General features: G+C 37.6%; 1 protein-coding gene across 2 annotated transcripts in view; it reads right to left on the reverse strand.

The window, feature by feature from the left end:
• Positions 1 to 1,601: 1,601 nt before the first annotated feature.
• caln1 (calneuron 1) overlaps positions 1,602 to 22,274 on the reverse strand; it is a 110,600-nt gene continuing 89,927 nt past the window's right edge. For both annotated transcript variants that reach the window (XM_038285965.1, XM_038285964.1), the window contains exons 5-6: positions 10,295 to 10,451; positions 1,602 to 4,239 (exon numbers count right to left, since the gene is read on the reverse strand). In XM_038285965.1, the coding sequence (XP_038141893.1) occupies positions 4,112 to 4,239; positions 10,295 to 10,451 (285 nt within the window). In that variant the 3' untranslated portion in view covers positions 1,602 to 4,111. The remainder of the gene's footprint in view (positions 4,240 to 10,294; positions 10,452 to 22,274) is intronic.

Genomic DNA, 22,274 nt, shown 5'->3' on the forward strand with positions numbered 1-22,274 from the left:
GCTCCGAAAAATAAACATTTTCCCTTTAAAGAAATCTTAATTCTTGTTCCTACACCAACTGGGAGTTTTTCTTTGCATGTTTGGCTGCTCTCCACCCTGTACCAAAAAAAGGCAGCCTGTTTTTTGATGGGGACACATTAATACGGCTATTTTATAAATAAAAATGTTAAGATGATGAGCAAACATCTAAATGTCATGCTACGTAATAAAAAGGTAAATCATTTGAGATTGCATTCTTTGGAAATCACATTGTTTGTGATACAAAATCCCATTTTACGTCTATCAAACTGTCTCATTGTTATTATTTACCAGTTCAGCAACAAGAAAAAGAAATGCATGCAGATGGCTGCTATGCTAAATATTTAAAGATCCAGCTGGGTTCTTGTGCCGTAGTTGTCTGTTATTCATCACATTGGTTTGTACCTTGAGTTTTAAAAAATATCTAAGACATTTGATTATTTGTTCGTTTGTTTTACATGATTTGAACCAACTGCAACAGAAATAAAAGGAAACAAAACAAAAACAGCCAAAGTCCGAAAAAAATTTAGAGAGCACTTTAAAAACGTCCTTTTGCTTAAAAGGTAAAAAATAAGAAACAAGGGAAAGAGGAGACGCCATAAAAAAAGATAACTGCTTAAAAATCTAAAGGAAATGCACAGATCGAGTCAGATCGAGCAGATAGAACCTTTTGCCCCTGAAGATTTTTTTTTTACTCTCAATGAGAATACAATTATAGTTTCCAAAAAATAACTTCTTCTACTGTTATGTTATCATGTGCTGTCAGACCAGAGGAATGATTCACTCAGATTGAGTCCCAGTTGAACTGACAGCATTTTGTGCAAAACGCACAGCTAAAACTGCAGCAACAAGTCCATGTCGTGGTATAGTGATTTGTTTTCACCCTTGCTTTATCAATAACAAAGGAAACACACGCTTCCTGTAGGCTATTAGATAGTCTTAGATAAAACACAGCACCAAACCCAATTAACAGTAAAGCAGACACTTACAAGAAAATCTTGAAATTAAAAAATATAAAGTTATGGGTTTAGTTAATGGGAATTGCAAAAAACAAAATCCCCATGTTTTTTCTAGTGACTGATAAATCAGAATTAACAAATTCGTAACTTCAGTGAAAATATGCGTAAGTGACATCTTCAGAATTTGTGTGTTTTCCCTACTATAATATTTTAACTGTTGTGATGCATTGTTTTATTTAACCAAATAACTCTAATTAGATCCTTTATTAATCCATTGTTTGCTGCCATTTGTCACATCTGCCTCATCTGTAAAAATCTGGTGGCATTTTATGCACCAATTTGTTACAGTTTGGACTGTAATTTGCTTAAAATAATAACACAGGAAAACACTCAAAGATATGTTTCTTTAATTTAATTTCTATCTTATTTTATTTTTTTTCCTGCAGAATATCAATATATTCAGTTGCTTTCTTTCAGTTAAAGTGCATGATCTGAGTTTTTTTTTTTCAATGTATTTTTTTAGACTGAATGAACGATCAGTTTTCTGGCATTTATTTTTATTTTGACATTTATTTTTAACTTGAATGCCTGATGTGATGTATAAATGAAAACAAAAAAACACATAAAAAAAGATTTTTATTGCAACAATTATATGTTTAGAGTTTATACACATTTCTGTATTTACAAGATTATAATTCCTTATGCCTCTAATAAATAGCACGACTGAAAGTCATTCTCTATTCTATGTTGAAATAATGCACATGCAGTAGATACAGTATGTGCTTGTCTAATAGATAATCTGTTAGTTAAATACATACAAAATGAGATAAGAGAATCAAGAGTTGGGAACTATCTATCATGCTACTGGAGACTCCAACAGTAACTCTGCATCACTGATGGAGACATGCAATCATTCTGCAGAGTCAGAGTCTCTGATTACATCATAAGTCATCATACCAAATGTCATAAAATCAATTATTCTCCATAAATAAAATGTTTGTAAAACATATTTGATGCTTTTTGAGACTACACTGGTGCTCACTTAGTCCCAAAGGTGGATAAATTAAACCTTTTACAGGTTCAAAATGTGTTTTATTTGATCTGCCATAGGCAAGAAATCTATTCCAGTAAGTATCAGGTGTAAATTTGTATCTGCATACAAGAGCCTCTCTACCTGCACTGTTGGTAGAGATGTGATCAACCTGTACATGATACATGAGATTTAAACATTTAGCAATGTGTTGAAAAAGTGAAATAAATAAATGGTGATGAGACAACAGTGTTTCAAAATGTAAATTCCACCTGTAGATGGCACTATAATACAAACGATCACCCCCTTTTTCCCTTCCCATTGGAGTGGATCACAGATACAGTGCAAAAACAATAACAAACTGAATAAAATATAGATATTTCTAACACAAAAATGCTAGATTATTCTTGTGTTCCTGTATGAAGACAGGGACAACAACTACATTTAGTTGTCTGGTTCATCTCTGCAGAGCTTTATGGCTTTAGAAGGAAGGTTAAGAGGAAACAGAGGAGACTTCTACCATCTAAGACTTTCACGTTTGTAACCAAATAAACATCTCCTGTCTGCTGAACGTCCTTACTGGACTCTGACCCCATGGTGAGAGCAGAGAGCACTGACAGTCATGCATACTTACAGAAACATTTAAACACATATGTGAGACACTTCAGACGAGGGTTGCAATATTTACATTAGACACAGACTTGACCACATGCAGCTATTGAGGGGGTATCTGGCCAAATGACAGGCAGTACAGGAGCTTAGAGCCACTTCACTGAGCACTAAATCATTGAGTGCTGCAGCAAGTTCCTACACCCCATGAGCTGCAAGAACAGACAAAAAAAAAATAACTCTGTGATGCCTGTGCAAACATAAAATGGGTTTATAATCAATACTTAAAACAGGTGTACACCTGTTGCCTCAGCTGGATTTGAACCCAATGTGATAGATTATTATAACTGTGACCACCTTTAATGAAGCAGAGGTTTTGACAGTTTTCTTCACTGGAGAAAAAAGAATGATTCAAAAAAAAATAAATAACTGCATGACGTGGGGTGATGGTGGCTCAGAACGTAGGGCTGACAGCTTTTAAGTACAGGAGGAGAAATGAGTCAACATGGATGAAGCATTCATTCCTTTAAGTAAATCTAGTTTTGGCAAACTGAAAGTTAAATCATTCCTTGTTGCCACAATGTATCACAAATTCAAAACATTATGTAACTAAACGAGGTGAAAGTTGTTGCCTACAGATCAACTCTATGGTGGTTGGTAGCTGAGGAAAAGTTCATATATTAGATAAAAAAAACATTTCATAATATTCCCTGGTATGAACTGGTCACCACAAACAGATGGATTATGAAAGCAATAGAAAGCATTAGGAGGATGGATTTTTTTCCCTTTTAACGGCAGAGAAAAATGTGGGTTCTGCACAGTGTTCATCAGATCAGCATCCACAAGGAGGGAATGATCCTTTCTCATTCAGAAATATCACACGAGCTCGGAGTTCTTGGCTGTATGATTTCCTAACGTCAGCCCACAGACTCAGCAGTTAATCAGAGAGTTGAAGTATCGCAGCCCAGCGGGAGCTCCAGGAGCCATATTCATGAGCTTCAATGTTGTCCAGCTCTGCCATCATCCCTCCATCGCCTGTAATAAGAGACCAGTTGTTTCTTGCCTCTTGTTGACTCCTTCAGCCTTTGTAGTTCATCAGCCTCCTGGTGGGTGCCAGACTCTTGTTAAGTATCACTTGCTGGAAAAGCAAGCAGCTCTTAACTCCTTTTTATTTTTTCATATTTTGTTTAGATTATTGCATCAGGGAAACAGAGACAGTGTTTGATGTAATGTCAGCCCTTTAAAGTCGGAGTAAAGGGGGAGGAGTCCTGCATGTCTCCTCATGCTGGCTTTGTGGGGTTTTTTGGGGACACCAGCGGGAGGTGGCGCCATTATTAAAATGAAAAACAAACTAAACATGGTTTTAAAAACTAATTTCCTTTGTGATCATTTGGATCGCTGTGCCTTAGAGTTCTGTTTCTATCTACAGGGATATGGCTCCATCCACTGGCATGCACATGCAGGCTGGTTAGTAGCCAGCTTACAGGGGCCACAGCTACTCCATGCCGTTTCTCAGCATCTGATTGGCTGCAATGAGCATGACGCTGATGATGAAGGCCATGGCAAAAGCACAGATGAGACTCTTCCTCACGCACGTCTGACGGTTTTTCTTCGAGGGGTGAACTGGAAGGGGAAGTAGACAAATAGAACCACAATGAATAAGAATCAAATCAGTTAGTCAATCAACTATATCCATGATGAAAAAATATGGCAAAAGTTTTTTAAATCAGATAAAAAATTAAGGTGATAAAAAAATGCTAAAAAACATTAAAAATTAGAAGAACAAAAAAGAAAATAAAAAGACTAAGGACGATAAGAAAACAAGTAGGCAGGCAAAAAAACGTATCTTGAATAACAATAGCAAGATAAAATCTAAGAAACTGTATACATAAAAAAAGGCTAAAATCAAAATTTTATTTACACAACTGTTAGAAAAGATAAATAACCATTGAGATAAAACAAATCATTTCAATTAAAAGGAGAAATTATAAAGGTTTAAATTAATAAAAAAAAAAACTGAAAAGATGATATATTTATTACACTCTTTCTTTGAACCATTTCTCTTATACAGGACTCAAAATTGAACAAATTTAATCTAAAATAAAGCAGAGAAAATGAACAGTGTTTACAGATCTGGGCGTCAAAAAGAATGAAGAATGATCTGATCTGATTGTGTGTCAGTAGTTTAAATACCTGCTGCTCTTAAAGCCATGATTAAAGACATGTTCCCCTTTATCAGCCTGGCCCACTTTACCATTTAGAATCTATATGCTATTATATTTATTTAGGTGGCCCTTTATCTCCCCATTTTATTTCCCTAAATTGGTGACTTAAGCAATAAAGATAATTACTTTAACCTGGACAAAGGGGATGTCTGCTTCAACTAATTGAACTCTTGATGGAGGTTAAAAAAAACAATAGAATGTATACTTTATGGCAACTTATGAGTAGGAAAAACAGTCTACAGCTGTTGGAGAAGTATGAACATCTATCATTTTTAATTACCTAGGTATTTTTAGGGTTTAACAAGCATTTTACTGATGATAAATGTTGATAACATAGAGGAACTAAATATTTCAATGCATAAGTCTAGCAAAATGAATGGTCCCAACATTTTTTAATGTTCTGTAAATGAACTGCATGATTTTGATGCAGATTTGATACCATGGACTGTTGGCTCCAATGATTACTAATGAGCTCAATGCTTCAATAAGCAAACAAGGCCACTGACCGCTGCCACCTTAAAGCCCCTCCAAAATGTTCTCAGTACCAAAAAAATGGACATGGAAAGAAAACAACATATTGCATCCAACAAATCTTATTTTGTACTATCGAGACAGTTCTTATCAGTCATATGTGGCCATTTTTTAAAACCTGGTTCACTTCAAATATAGAAGTAACATAGGTAGTGGTGTTGACTCTGTAGAATATAGTTACAAAGCATTCAATGAGCCTGAAAGGTTTTGGAAGAATGAGCCTTTACCTCAATAAAAACTACTATGTTCTCCTATTAATCTTAATGAGATCTCAAGCTAGGTTCTTTGGATCAGGGATATTCTATGATTTTATAATACAGAGGGTCTGTAGTGGTGGGAACATTTCTAATCCATGCAGTCAGCACTGGATCCCCCCAAGGCTGTGTTCTCTCGCCTCTGTTATTCTGTCTTTTTACAAACAGACTTATGATTAATGACCAAAGCTGCATTCTAAATAATGTAGCTCTGGTTGGACTACTAAAGAAGCATTATCCTGCACGTGAAGTTGTTTATTTATTGTATACAAAAGCCCCAGAGACATAGTGCTGTTAGATATTAATGTAGCAAAGGCAAAATAACTTATTTTGCTTTAAACAAGACTTTATAGTGGAGCCAGTTTCATTCGATTGGCAATCTTCTGAAATTGTGGCAAATTTTAAATACCCAGGGATATTAGTGGACAGTCAATTTAGCTTTGCTGAAAATACTTACTGTTTTAGAAAGAAATGCTACCAGAGTTTGCCTTTTAATGATTTAGCAAAGAGTTTTTGTTCAGTAGGGGTTTGGAGATTGATGTTCCTATCATTATTTGTCGGTCAAATTACCTGAACCTTCTGTTGGCCTGAAATATCCCAGAAGCAGCCAAACTGAATGACAAAGTTTCAACAAAACCTACAGAAGACTACTGTGGTCTTTAAGGTGGGCTACCTTATCCTCCTGAGTGGTGATTTATGGTTAACAGCATGTCATTTAGTAGAAACAGGATATAATATCTATAATCCCTGAAATATATTTGCTTGTATTAAAGCAATTGAACTGATTGGAGATGCCAGATATTAACTGGACATCTGCTGCCCAGTGTGTTGGTATTCCTGTATAATATCAGTACATTCAGTTCAGTTAGGTATAAATAAGTATCTGATGTGATTTTCTTGATCTGAACAGAAAGTTTTTATGCTGGTGTTTTCCATTGTCACATCATATTGATTGTTGAACAAGAAAAAAGCTGCAGGGAAATCAAAGATCCTTTTATTCTTCTTCATATATCAAACAGGTGATGTAATAAGTACTGAAGCAGCATGATGAATTGGATTAAATAAAACTGCAGTGGGACAGAAAGTATTGATTTCTCCATGACTGAGCACAGTTTGGTGTCTTTGCATGACAGGTGGTATTCATGGACCTCAGAACCAATGGATTGCTCAGTGCAACACCTGCAGTAGTTATCCATCATCATTAACACATGAAACATGATGTCTTCATCATTCTGTAGCTGTGTTAGGGATTTGTAAAAGAGGCGGGGTGAATTGTGCCCCTCTTAATAAATCCCAGTGTTGGCTTGGTAAAGCATGTCAGGAAAGGACAAATTCTTTATATGAGAAGTTAAAACACATATAATTATTTTGTAATTATTCTAGATTATAATAGAAAGGAAAATGTTTTTACACTGAGGTACTTCCATAAAGTTGACACCTATGACTACAGCTTGTTTGTTTATTTACTGTTGTAAAGTATCCTTCTAATCTTTTATGGCTGTTAAGAGATGTGTAAACATGTGGAGGTATGATTCAGCAGTTTTTAAGATTAAATGTTATGATGATGTAGGGACAAAATAAATGTGAGAAAAAATAGATTTTTATCATCCGCTTTCAGAGTTTTCAATGAATTCTTTATTTTAAATGCACATAACTTGAACACATTTGAATAATTTTAAAATGGTGTAAGATATAAGAAAGTTTAAAAAATGTATTAAATAATTTTTTTATTTAAAACATCTTGGTTTGCTATTCCATAAAAACCACAAATCATATATGTAAAATGACAAGATTTTTTTAAACTGAAAGATTCGGTTATAAGACAGTTACAACGGATCAAAATAAACTGTTAGCTGTAGGTTTAATTGCATAAATATTGTTTGGATTGTAGTACAATGTAGAATAACCTTTTAAGTTTACTACACAAATATTATGAATCAGGTAAGAATGATTCATTATTAAATTTGAAAGAAATACTTTCTTTTCTTTTCATTCAGCACCATGGACAGCTCAGGTTTTAGACAGGATAGCTGTACAATACAGGTCCTTATCTAAATATTAGCATAAAGTTCATTATTTTCCATAATGTAATGATAAAACTTGAACATTAATATATTTCAAATTCATTGCACACCAACTGAAATATTTCAGGTCTTGTATTGTCTTAATAATAATGAGTTTGGCATACAGCTCCTGAAAACCCAAAATTCCTATCTCACAAAATTAGCATATCATGATAAATGTCTCTAAACGACCTATGCACCGAATCATCTGAATCAACAAATTAACTCTAAACACCTGCAAAAGATTCCTGAGGCCTTTAAAACTCCCAACCTGGTTCATCACTCAAAACCCCAATCATGGGTAAGACTGCCGACCTGCATCAAGGCACCTCAGTGGGAAGGAAAAAGTGGCAGAAAACGCTGCACACTGAGAAGAGGTTACCGGACCCTGAGGAAGATTGTGGAGTAGGGACAATTCCAGACCTTGGGGGACCTGCAGAAGCAGTGGACTGAGTCTGGAGTAGAAACATCCAGAGCCACCGTGCACAGGCGTGTGCAGGAAATGGGCTACAGGTCAAGCCACTTTTAAACCAGAAACAGCGGCAGAGCCGCCTGACCTGGGCTACAGAGAAGCAGCACTGGACTGTTGCTCGGTTTTGCATATCATTAGGAAATCAAGGTGCCAGAGTCTGGAGGAAGACTGTAGAGAAGGAAATGCCAAAATGCCAGAAGTCCAGTGTCAAGTACCCACAGTCAGTGATGGTCTAGGGGGGGCCATGTCAGCTGCTGGTGTTGGTCCACTGTGTTTTATCAAGGGCAGGGTCAGGAGATTTTGGAGCACGTCATGCTTCCATCTGCTGAAAAGCTTTATGGAGATGAAGATTTCATTTTTCAGCACGACCTGGCACCTGCTCACAGTGCCAAAACCACTGCTAAATGGTTTACTGACCATGGTATCACTTTGCTCAATTGGCCTGCCAACTCTCCTGACCCCCATAGAGAATCTGTGGGATATTGTGAAGAGAAAGTTGAGAGACGCAAGACCCAACACTGTGGATGAGCTAAATGCTGCTATCGAAGCATCCTGGGCCTCCATAACACCTCAGCAGTGTTACAGGCTGATTTCCTCCATACCACGCCGCATTGAAGCAGTCATTTCTGCAAAAGGATTCCCAACCAAGTATTGAGTGCATAACTGTACATAATTATTTGAAAGTTGACTTTTTTTGTATTAAGAACACTTTTCTTTTATTGGTCGGAATTTGGGGTTTCCATGAGCTGTATGCCAAAATCATCCATATTAAGACAATAAAATACCTGAAATATTTCAGTTAGTGTGCAATGAATATAAAATATATGAATGTTAAAGTTGTATCATTACATTATTGAAAATATTGAACTTTATTACAATATGCTAATATTTTGAAAAGGACCTGTACATGCTCCTCAATAGTGATGCTTCAACTATGCAAAATATATCAGTCTCAAATCGATGTTAAAGGATGAGCAGATATAGTCCTGGTCCTGTAAATGAAGAATGAACACCAGCTGCTTAGAAGAACAACACTGGTTCATAAAAGATGTGGAAGGATCCTCCAGGTGGTGCATTCAACCATGGCTGACACGGCCTGGATGATCAGGGTCACTAAAATAGACAGACTCTGAATTTAAAAGGGAAAAAGGAGACTGCCTTTAACTATGTGAGAATGACTCTCCTTCGCAAATTCCTTACTAAGATAGGCATAAATACGGAAGCAGCTGAGAACTAATTATAGAGCTGTTAAAAGTTGAGATTCAAGCAATCTTTTCAAAAAAAAGTTTCTTCCAATAGCCGTCAAAATGCTTAAGAATTGCAAGAACTCAAAAAATAAATGAAGAATTGATTGAATTCAGGAACTTATTATGATTCAACAACAGTATTATTTGTGGTGTGTGTTGAATAGAGACTTTGGTAGTTAAAAGGCTTGGATCAAAAAAACGTATTAATTTGCCATTGAATTTGGATTATTTTGAATTAATTAAATTGAATAAAAAAATACTTCATAAGTCCCAAAGGTAACCCAAATGATGAATAGCAATGGCCTTGATTTAGTTCCATAAACAAACACGTTGGTACATCCTTTAAGATTTGATGAAGACACATAATTCACTTACACCACACGACAACTGTCAAAGCATCCATCTTTATTCAATAAATAATTTTAGGGGTTTGTTTCCTAAGCTGAAATTTCTCAACAGGCTGATTTAATAAATTTCAATAATGTGCTGGATTAAAAAAAGCGGAATTAGAATTAGCTTAAAGAAAACAATGACAATGGCTATTTTAATGGAGAGAGGGAGAAAGTCCTAGACTACCCTCTGCTGCTCTCTATCCATAAATCTTTGATGGCTGTTGGTGAAGAGAGGAGTCATGCATATTTCATGTGTGCCGTGGCTGAACAGCTGACCAGCTGACACTCGTCCTCACAAACGCCCCAAATCAATAAATTAGCAGGTGTGCTGGGACTATGTTGGCTCTAGATGGTGATGAGAAAGCTTAAATTCTTTCTGACAGCATGGCTTTCTTTCTCCCTCTCTCTACCCACACAGAACCGAGAGCCTTCCTGTGACCCATTCATGCTCCTAAGTGCTTGCGTGTGAAATTAGCCCAGGGACTTTCACTCACCTCCCTCAAACTCCGTCTGACAGTTCCCAGAGTTTTCCTTCAGGCTTTCTTCTTCGTTGATGATGATGTTCTCAATGTCCTTCATGGTCAGGTGATCACGAAAAGCGTAGAAAAGGATGTGTTTCAGCTCCTCCAGGGTGATCCTCTGCATGTCAAACTGCAGGAGGAGAGAGATGTGTATTAAAATTAACATAAGAGAGACGAGCCTTCTTACATATTTAATAAAAAACTGTGTATTTTTATCGGATGGCTGGCAAGATGATAAATCGCACAAGTTGCAGTGAGGCATTGCAGTTCCTTCCACCAGTCATTTAACAGAAAATATGCTTCACTTTGTCACATTATCACTGAAACATACTGAGCAAAAAACTCCAGTCTTTTGTTCATTACACTTTTTTGTGGAGCAACAGAGGCAAAGAAAAAAATTCTGATACATTAATCATCCCACATGTTTGGTAACATGGAAAAAACGTTGCCTAAACTGACTGGGGAAAATATTGCTTTAAGGTTACACAACATTCAGGAAAGTGCAGACAAGCACTGCCACTGGTCAAACCAAAACAGATTAGATGCTCCCTTATTGCTACAATCAGCAGGGAAAGTACCAACAAGTGCTGAAATATATGATAAGAGAACATTTTCTTTTTATTTTGTGGCGAAATGCTTAAACCACTGAAATAGCAAAAACTATAAAAGTTTAAAAGATTGATTTGTCAGTATTTGTGTCAGCAACCTAATCTTATTTTAATCTTCTGTTCAGGTCTTATGGGAGTCACCCCCACAAATGCATGATCATTCCTCATATACTTCTATTTCTGCTCTGAGCTTATCAACACTTCTCTCTTTCGCTAATCTGTAGGGACAATGGGGACAGTGGAAGGCCTTTGGTTGAGATAAAAATATATACCGGTATACGTATGTTTTTGCACCTAATAATCGAGATGGTAAACATTATATCCCTCAAATGAGTAGCAATAAAATGAGAAAGGAGGTCACTCATTGACTCATTGATTGGCATGAAAGAAAATTAACCTTAAAGGCACACTATGCAACATTTTTCAGTTAATTAATGTGTTCCATAACATTTTGGATGATTAAATGAGTCATTTCAGGTTGAACAAAGGTATTCTCTGCCGCCCTGGTGGTCTGTGGGGGAAATACTGCACTTGCAATTGCAGGAGCCCTCGGCCCGCACCCACAGGCTCAGAAGTCTCGCGAGAGTCGGTCTTGCTTTACGGCGAGAACTGCTACACGCCCCCAGTTAAAAGCATGCTCGTTGCTAGCACAGTGGCGATCTTTGTGCAGTTATCATGGCGGAACCAGCGTGAAAACAGCGAAAGCCCATGTCGGAGCAGGCAAGAAAGAGGAAAAGGGCTCCGGACAGAGAGAGGAGTTGTACACGGGTGAACATCGGGCAAGCTTTTTCCGAATGGCGAGAGCTAAAATAAAAAGAAGGCTGCAAGGCTGACGCGGACCTCGCGTTTCTGCTGATGCGATTGTAAGTAACTTTGGAATGGTTTCTCTCTCTCTGTGTGCATGTTCATACTTTCACTGTGTTAGTCATTCTTTGCGTTCGCCTGTCTTCTAAGCTCAAAACAACCGCGCCTGGCTTGACGGAGAAACCAGGAGAACAGCTGTGCATATTTACGACAGTGCACTTTTACTTTCGCCCTCTGGGGGGAGCCTCGCTGGAAAATCAACACCGATTGCATAGTATACTGTACCTTTAAAGAAAAAGAAAAACTGAAAATGGATCAGTATTAGGTTAATCGGCCAGACGGTGATCCCATAATTTAAGAAACTTGATATATTGGACACTTTAGGAAATTTTCAGTTTAACATTGCCTCAAATACATTGAAAAACATTAATGAAGAGGTACCAGCCATTTTTAAAAGAGGGGTCAGTAAGCATCTGGAACCTCGAACATAACTTACATGGAACAGACAAGACACCAGGATGCGGTACAGTACAAAAACAGTGAGAGGGGAATATTACACACATTCATTATTCAATGCATCATCATCAGTTCAATCCAGGTGGTCATAATTTTATGACTAATTAGTCAAAAAAGTATTAACTCAAAGATGGAAGATAAAATCAAAGATAATATATCATAGATGTTGCAGTAAAGAATTGCAAACCTAAAGTCTTTAGTTGCCCTCAGCAGCTTCAGATGAAAGTGGGTCCCTATCCATAAGCATTGAGCTTCTTGGGATTCCCTTTTACAAATTGGACCCCAATATATATAAAAAAAAATAATAATGATGATTTAAACTGTCAAGTTTTGTAAATAAGTATAATATGAAAGGATAGCATCTCCTGGCCAAGATATATATTGAACATCCACAACTAATGAATGTTAAATGTTTCCACACTTTGACTAGATTCATTCTGCAGGTTAGATAAAAGTTTATTGTTTGACATGTTCAGCTGAGATGAAAGAAAATTCAGATGTTAAAAAAATATTGTAAAGCACAAAATGCCACAACCATAAATTAAGAAACATTTAAAGGCACCGAACCTCTAAAGGAATAAACTGTATTTATTTGTCATGTTTAAGAATAAATTAAAACATTTGTGCTGAAACCATGCTTGTTCCAGTAACTACAGGTAGATGAAAGGAAGTTTCCAGGATTTTCAACATTGAGAAACTTAAACAACTCTTGTGTCCTCCTGGGGATTTGAGAAGGGGAGCAAGCAGCCATGGTCAAGACATTTTCAATCTAAAGTTATAAATTGCTCATCAGATAGTTTAATCAGCAGTTACTTGGCAGTTTGGAAGCTTAGAGATGTGTGATAGCATGTACGTGCAAAACCAGCATTAAGGCTACCTTGTGTAATAATTTGAGGGATTTACTGACAAAGTTGGTATAAATGATTTGTTATGTTTTTGTTTCTTTTAATTCCTGCTTTTATCTTGCATTTGTCTTTATTTGCTTTTATTCTGCCTTTATTTTTCCTCTATTTTATAATTCAAATCATGTAAAGCACTTTGAATTGTCCTCGTACGGAATTTTGCTATACAAAGCAACTTGCCTTGCCTTGACTATGCCACACCCCCTGGGAACAGGGTGTCACATTTTTGACTCGGAAATGGCCCTCTCTGGTCCAATTTGCCTCACTGACTTAAAACTATGTCAACAGACAGATTAGTTGCTCTAATTTGGTCTCAGACATGGACTGTGGTCAAGACAAGTGTGGCAATAACTTTTGACTCAATGTTTTGCTCAAACTTCAACATAAATCATCAGATCTGCACCCAGAATTAATATGATTAATATAATTGATTGAGTCCAACTAGCATAGGAATCCAGGCCAACATTCGGTGGTCATGGCAGAACCATTTCATAAATCCCTCTGAATCATTACACCAATCAGACCCAAGCCAAGGTTTGACCAATGATTATTAAAATCCCACACCCTTATGTAACTTTTTAGGACCTACAAACAGCTCTTGTGGCTATAGTTCTACCAACACAGGAAGTAGACAATTTGGATCAAAATACTGTTTTTATTTTTGACCTGTGGGATATCAGAGCAGCTCCATCTGGAGCTTTTGAGTTGCAGACCTGAAAATGACTCAGTGAACACTTAACCCCTTTAATGCATTGCTGCATTAAAGTATATTGGCACCATTTGCATACTGTCTGCTCTTAATCTGACATGAAAGATTGTATTTGTTTCAAACAGGATATGAATGGTCCTTTTGCAAGCTAAACTGAGATCCTACGGGTTACATTGGACCATGATTTAACAGTGCGCCATTGAATATTTAAAGATCCATACTTCCTGATGGATCATCAGAAGTCCTGTGCGCATTTTTGATGACAGCTGTTCCACACATCGATATGATAAATTAATAAATTCCCTCTGGCCCTATGCACTTATAACAGGATGTCAGCACAATTACTTGCAGGCGAGATGGATTTAGTCAAAAATTTGAAGGTGTCTCACCTAAAAAGAACTCAGCTTGATGGAAGTTAAGGACTAGAACAGAGGTCCCGGATTAGCGGACAAATTGCCCTGTTTCGTAATAGAGGGTTGATAATTTGGGTTTATTGTAAAATGACAGTGAGTCAAACCATCATCGAAAAATCGAACTATCATCTCCTTTATATACCAAAATATTCTAGGATCAAATGTGTGGCCATTTGTCCAACTGCTGACATTCGACCGAAACTGGGTCACCATCAGGGCAAAGACACTGAACACATTGGTAAAAGTGAAAGAAGACAAATAAACTAAAGCCAAGCAGAATATACTGAAAAAAATTCCCTCACAATGTGAGAAGACCAGTTAATTATTTTGTGAAAAGGAGTGTGCAGCATAGTTAAAAAAAAATCCCCCTTCTAATTTAATCATTAAAATACTGAGTATTAGAATATAATGGTGAGAAAACTTAATCTAAGCACAACGAAAAGCAGATGCTCTGCAGATTATCAAGCTGAAAAGAAACAAACTATAATGCATCTTACATAATCTATCTGACCTCTGTTTTTTTAAAGTATATATAAAACAGTGCCAATTTGTTTTTTAGGATAAGATCTTCAACAGACAACTATCACCTTCCATCAAAAAAGAGAGACTGAGATGAAATCCAACCCTAAAATTATTCATCTAGCAGAAGCAATCCAGCAGCATCTGCCACTTAGCATTGCAGCCAACGCCCTGAGGGAGACAGGTCGCCGCCTAATTGTGTTTACCAAACCTTTACACAACCTTGCTACTGCCTCATGACGACAACATAGTCAGGCATCAAGAGTCTGCCAAAGATCTTCATTTGCCAGAAGAGAAAAAGAGAAACAAGCCAGAGCAGGAGTTTTTTTTTTTCCAGGTAGTATTTCATTTTTATTTTTTTGCTTCCACCAAATTTCTAACACCATGTTAACCTTCAAGCATGGATTGACCTTTCTAGAGAGAGTTGTGGAAGAAAGGAGAGTTGAAAAGAATAACACACCCAGACCTGAAGTGACTCCAACAGAAAAGATCCACAGGCACCCACTGGTGAATGACCTTCAGATTCATGCTGAGCCCCACGCTGCAAACCTTTGGTGCTCTTTGTCACGCATTCTTCCCTGAAGTTCAGATTGAAGTGCAATCACAAGCCTGGAGCACACCCTAATGGAGACTTTGGAAAAGCTGAAAATGTCACAACCTGTAACGACCTGCTGTGGTGAAAGCAAAGTTGAATCCTCGACAGAGTGATGCAAGTGGCTGAGACTCTAGTTTCTTTTCCATTGTTATTGTGGTTGTTATAGTATTTTTGGAGACAGTCAGAAATATTTTAAAGCTTCAGTGCAGTCGATTTAACTTAACGGGTTTAAAGGAGACCCAAACGTAAAAGTCTTGCTTTAGGGAACAAAAAATGATAACCTTTAATAACGTAAACACAGGGTTTTATCAACTGACCTTGTAAAGGAAAGAGCTCTATAGTTGATTTACTCAAACAAAATCGAAATAATTTATGAAAATTCTTTTCCCTACTTTTAAACTCTAAAAGTATAGTTATAAGAAAACTACTCTTGTTTTTTTTTCTTTTATTTATTTATTACCTGAGGAATATAATTAGTGTAAAAAATCAAACAGGGAAAACTTTGGTCTCCTAATTTTTCATCATATATATTCACAGCCCCAAACACGTGTAGATTACATTACATTAGTACAATATAGGGTTTTTTCTTTCAATAACTTGTCACACAGTGTCTTTAAAACAGTCTTTAAACTTAAATAAATCGATTTGGTTTTAATGAGATAGAACAGGACAACACAATGCATACACATCCTGTGCAAAGAAAAGGATACACATTTTTGGATAGTTTTAATGCTGGGATTATTGTTTAATTCCGGTTATTATGATACTGATAAATGCAATCAAATAAAAAAAATCTGCAGAAGCAATCATGGATCCCCATGTGTCTAATGTAATCACTGTTTAAATCTAGCTGTTTTGTGAAGCCCTAGAGGACATTAAGATGTCCAGCAGAAAGGTCAGGTAGGGAGTTGCGTTGTAAAGAAGTTCTCAAACCTGCCCCTCAAGTACTGCTTGCCTGCATGTTTTAGATGTCTTTGTGTTTCAGCATACCTGATTCAAACGAGTGCAGAATATCCTAGCTCTGCAGAGACCTGTTAATCAGAGGCATGTTGTTTTCAGGTGTGTGGCATTTAGGAGAAATCATTCAGGATGGTACTTGAGTACCAAGAATGAGAACCACTGGTATGAAGCATGATAAGGTTTGAAAATATATTAAAAATGGAGTGAGGAATATTTACTTCAGTAGGGAGAAAGAGGTAGATGACAGTTAGATGTCAATAAACATGGGAAAAGTCTAGGGAGGGATCCTATTAGTGCTGTAAAATGTTTCTAACTAGGGTATAGTTTTAACTTCCAGCAGCATCATAAAGCTAAAAAAAAGACCCAGTGATGCAATTGGTTAGTAGATCAGGGTTGATCAATGCAGTGGCTGTGCACCAACTTCCACCCTAATCCCTATATAGGGCACTACATAGTAGTTATGCCATTATAGATGAGTGTTCAAATGTCTGGTTAAAAAAAAAAAAAAGTAGTGGACTTAACATTTCCCACAAAGCACCTTGAAAAGGGATGAGCATTCATGGTTACTAGACAAGCAAATATATCCCAGATTGCGAGAGCGCTTCTCGCAAAGCATTGATTTGTTGGGGCGGCAAGAAAGAACAAAGATGGCAAAGGGAGGTGGAGTTACATGACCAAAGGGGACCAAAAGTAGTGATCATCTTTTCGAACAGTCTATTAACCGAGTTCATTATAAAGTCCACAATATACTCACTGCTCTATAAAGTGATTGAGGGATTTAGGGGTTGGGGCAGACATTCAAACACTGTCAGTGTCTTGCACCTTTTAGAGGTACAGTAGCTCTGCTGCGTCACACCTGAAACAACTGGTTTATTTACCTCCAGTATGCAGCCAAGTTCTCCAGAGTCATGCTAATGACCTAATTATTTGACTCAGGTGTTTTGTAGCAGAGATCCATCTAAACTAATAAGCGTATCAGACTAATATTAGAGCCCTGGGTTAGATCAAGGCATATTTGCATGGTAGATTGGCCCAGTCAAAGTCCAGCACACAGTCAACTTTCTTCTTAGTAATTCTTGTTCAAGTAAGATGTAAAAACGGATGTTTACAGAAAGTCTGCATCAAGACTACCTGAGCTGGAGCTTTTTTTTTTTTTTTCTCCACCTATAGGTGCCTTATAATCTACTGACTGGGTGGGGCTGAAGAAAAATGTGTTTAAGACTCAAGTTATCAGGGAAATATTGAATATATCATAAATCATTAGACTTCCACAACATAATTATGCACTACGTTATGTTGTATCTTATTAAAACCCTAATAAAACACACTGAGGTTTAGCTGCAGCACGATAAAATTTATAAAGGTTCAAGGACTCTAATCACTTTTACAAAGCATTTAAGATGGTCTCATATGTCAGCTTGCATACTAACTACATCATCACCTTTTATATCTCCTAGAAACTCATTATACTCATTATATTCACACAATGTATTTGCTATGCGATCTCTGTGACATATTCAAATACATTTGAATCCAGAAGATCTCAAACTGATGAGAAAACTGTCAGTGAAAAAGGTCCAGGCCTGGTTTAATTTCTTGTTTTTTGGGGTGCTGCAGAGATGATATTTGGATTTAAGATAATTGAAGGAAGTCAACCTGAAGAGAAGGCTCTGTACGTTTGTGCGGACATAAATGAGGTCCACACATACACATACTGTATAGAGAGAGGCAACGGGGCAGAAGGTGCCAAGAGCCTGCGTCTGTCCATCTGTCAGGTTCAGCCTGTTGCAGTACGGCCAAATGACACAATACACAAGCAGATAAAACTATGCCTGCAGCTTTAAGGCACTAACAGTGTCAAAGCACCAGAATTAAGCTCAAGAAGACACACCAAGTTTAATACAATGATCTAGGAATATGAATAAATATTGCAAATTGTCCTTGTCAGGGTTGATTTTATAAGGGACAGTCACAGAGGCCAACTCAGCAGCAGCTACTTCGCACAAAAAGGAGATGAGTTAATTCCATTACTATACTCTCAGATTAACTAGATACATGCAAAGTAAGTATGCAGTTACATTTTTTTTTATGTAAACTCTTTATGAATGTGGACACACAAGCAATCAGATAACTTTTACCTTTTATTAAAGAAAAAGGTTTTTGCTTTACAACTATAGATGTATATAGATGTAAAGCAAACATTTTTTTCTTTAATAAAAGGGAAAAAATGCTATGGCAGCCAGAAATTGAAAGCTATATAAAGCTTATTTGGGGTATAATGAAGAGTATCATTAAAGCATCATTATACTGGATAGAAACATACATCCATCAAACAGGCATCTGAGAAACAGAAATATCTCAGTCTTAGGGACAGTGCATACAATCATTATGTAAAGATAAAGTTTATCTGCTGACAAACTTTCAAAATAAAAGAAAACTCTACCAGGTCCTCCACAGACTCCTTCACAGTGTATCTCCTCTTTCCTAAATGAATATGACACATAACCTTTCTTATCCAGTCTACATCTGCTGAAGGATGTGGAACCCTTACATCTTCTCAGTGTGTGACCTCTATAGATTCCTCCTCTGTAAAGTCATGTTCATCGGTATCAAGGGTGTAGAATTCATTGTCCATCTCAGTGCAAACTTCTATTATCACATTTGTTTTTGTAACAGAACTGTTACAAGCCGAGATGGTGAAATCAAGAGGCCTCTCTGAATCTAAGTATGTAATTTACAATTTATGTCTCAGATATAGTAAAAAATGCTAAACATAACTCATTATTAAATAGTGTAGTATATTTGGTTTACATAGTTTCCTGTTTCCTGGAGTTTTTTCGCAGATATCTTTTGGATAAGGATTTGCAATTTCATGAAGTTATAAAGCAAAGGAAGATCAACTGTGGCAGAGCAAGAAATTCATTATTACTGAGCTAAAGTGTTAGAATTACAATTTAAAAAAGGCCTCAGGTTAATAAAGATGTTTGCAGACTCAGAAAGTTGGAAAAATCTTAGAAACTGTCAGACGAGGAACAAAACTTCAGCAAGATCAGTGAATCGGAACTACAAAAGCAAGACATGAAAGGAAATAGCACTGATGTTACAGCTGTAAGGGTATGATCAATGCTTCCATATATAATTATATTATCATGGGTTTCCTCTAGTCTCACAATGAACTAAAGCTAAGAGAAATATATATATAAAGACAAAAAACTCACACAACTATTAGTTAAACCATCTTTGCATTGTAGAAATGATGAGGTCGGTTTTTGCCTTAAAGCTTTCCTTTCTTTTATTAAGCAGATTTTCAGCAATGCAGTGAAATAATATAATAAATAAGCATCAAAGCATTATATGCAGCATCTTAATATGGATTCCTACATTCAAAATGTTGACCCTGGAAGGTCATACCTCAATGGCAAAAGTTCAACAACTAAATATTTATTATTTCCTGTATATATTTCTCAATTTATTCACTAAACCAGCTGTGATCAGGATGGTGTTTTGTTCTATGTGTGTTTTCTAAAAAAAATAAATAAAATAAAAAGCATTGTCAAACAACATATTTATATCCCTGAATTAATTGAATTTCTATAGGATTATAGATAAAACGGGTTACAAGGTCAAAAGTAAGAATTTGTAAAGAATCTATATCTGATGTCAGACTATGTAAATTCAGCTCATAATGATCTTTGGTCAAACTATACAATCCAAAAAGTTTGTCTATTTTAACCACAATTGAAACATTGTAATGAAAATTAAGACATTAAGAGAAATAAATTTAATAGAGAAATTACTTTTCATTAAAATGTTGACTGCAGACAGACAGACAGATAGATGATTAGTTAGACCACATCACTTCATCTTCATCGATCTACACTTTTAAACAACCTTTCCGTTCTGCTTCAAAGGCCCTGAGCATTCAGGAGAAATTTATGTCTCCATTACCACTGCATTGCCCAGCAGTCAAAAGGCAGGAGATTCATTTAGAGAAAGAGAAAACTTAACAGGCACCAGGGGAGTAACAACTGACAGGAAAATGGATCAGAGCTCATACATACTCAGGACGAGACAGGATTGATGGTTTGACAGAAACAATTAAAATGAAAATGGCCTTTTATTTATTTTTATTGAGTTTTTAAAAAAGTCTACAAACTTATGTCTAGTTAGTGTTGGAATGGGTTTCTTTTTGTCTAGGACTTGGACTCAAATAAAGAATGTCAATATTAACTAAAAGTCAGGTAAATTGCATTCTGTGAGGACAGAAACATATACTGTCCCTTTTCTTCCAGAGTTCATTTCATTTTGCTTTCAGTTTTAGTCGAATCCCTGCAGACTGTGAGCAACGGATCAAACCGACAGCAGCCAAAGGCAAAATAGGGAACGACATGGAATTGGCTTAAACTACTTATCAATAGTGAATTACAGTTACTTTAATTAATCAAGGTAAATATATCCCATTAACCTGGACTAGAGCAGACATTAAGAGTTCCCCGGGGGTCACTGAGAGGAATCAGCAAATCTATAAACTCTGCCTCCTATAATTTCTCATCAGTACTGAGGATCAATGAAGAAGATAACAGGAAAGACTCCAGAGGAAACATTCACAGCAAGAAAGTGCTGAAAATGTGCAAAAGAGAAAGAAAGTAGATGAATGAAAATATTCAGCAACATTTAAATATAATCAATGTCCAGCCAGAATATCGTAGAACTGAGCTACATAAACAACATTTTTTTTCCAGTCATAAAGTTGTCATGATACGTGGTTGGTTGCTAGCCCAAGGATGCAGAACTCCACAGACTCAGAGGCAGGATCAAAGTTCAATATTTATTGGGAACACAGGTTACCTGCCCTGGAAGGCAGAGAGGACAGAAAAAGGTTAAACTCAGGGATCAAAAACTAAACTGAAGACTCACGGGTTCGCTGGTTCAGACAGACTGGGTTTAACAGGCACCGATAAGCAGATTCAGGCAGGCATGGCAATGGCATGGAAGAGCATGGCAAGGTAGCACATGGCAGAACATGGGAGAACATGGCAAGGCTTGGAAACGATCCGGCTCAGAGTGAAGCTATCAAACAGCTTATATAGTGGGAGGTTAATCAGCAGAGCTGATTGGAATCAGCTGAGTGCTGAGAACCAGCTCCCAGGAGAGGATCCACGGCGCCCTCTGGATCCCAACAGAAATAGAAGCCCAACGGAAGGGATCCACACAGCCCTCTGGAGGGCAAACCCTTGGATCCCAACAGTACCCCCCCCTCAAGGGCGGATACCAGACGCCCAAAAACAAAAACCCAGAAAACAAAACAACCCACCTAGAGCGAGCGGAGGGGGAAACAGGGCCAGACACAAAAACAGAAACAGAGTCCAAAAATCAAAACAACCCACCCGGGGTGGGCGAGGACAGGAAAAGTCTCAGGGGACCGGCCTGGGGCCTGGTAGCAAGGCTGGGTCTCAGGTGGCCTGCCTTGGGGCCGGCAGCAAGGCATAGACTCAGGTGGCCGGCCGAGGGACCGGCAGCAGGACAGAGTCTCAGGTGGCCGGCCGTGTGACCGGCAGCAGGACAGAGTCTCAGGTGGCCGGCCGTGTGACCGGCGTCTCAGAAGCTGCAGGGGCCATGGAGGAGGGCGCCTTCTCTGCTGCAGCAGGAAGCGCGGAGGAGGACGCTGTTTCTGCTGCTGTAGGAAGCTCCAAGTTGGACGCCGTCTCTGCCTCTGCGGGGAGCAACGAGGAGAACGCCGTCTCAGCTGCTGCGGGGAGCGTCGAGGTGAACGGCGACTCAGCCGCTGCGGGAAGCGTCGAGGAGGACGCCGTCTCGGCTTCTGCGGGGAGCAGCGAGGAGAACGCCGTCTCAGCTGCTGCGACACAGCAACAGGCTCAGCAGCAACCGACGACTGTGGCTCAGGGGAAGGCTCAGAGGAAAGCGTC

Source organism: Cyprinodon tularosa, unplaced genomic scaffold (assembly GCF_016077235.1).
Source record: "Cyprinodon tularosa strain WSP-4 unplaced genomic scaffold, ASM1607723v1 ctg218, whole genome shotgun sequence".
Classification (NCBI taxonomy): Eukaryota; Metazoa; Chordata; class Actinopteri; order Cyprinodontiformes; family Cyprinodontidae; genus Cyprinodon; species Cyprinodon tularosa.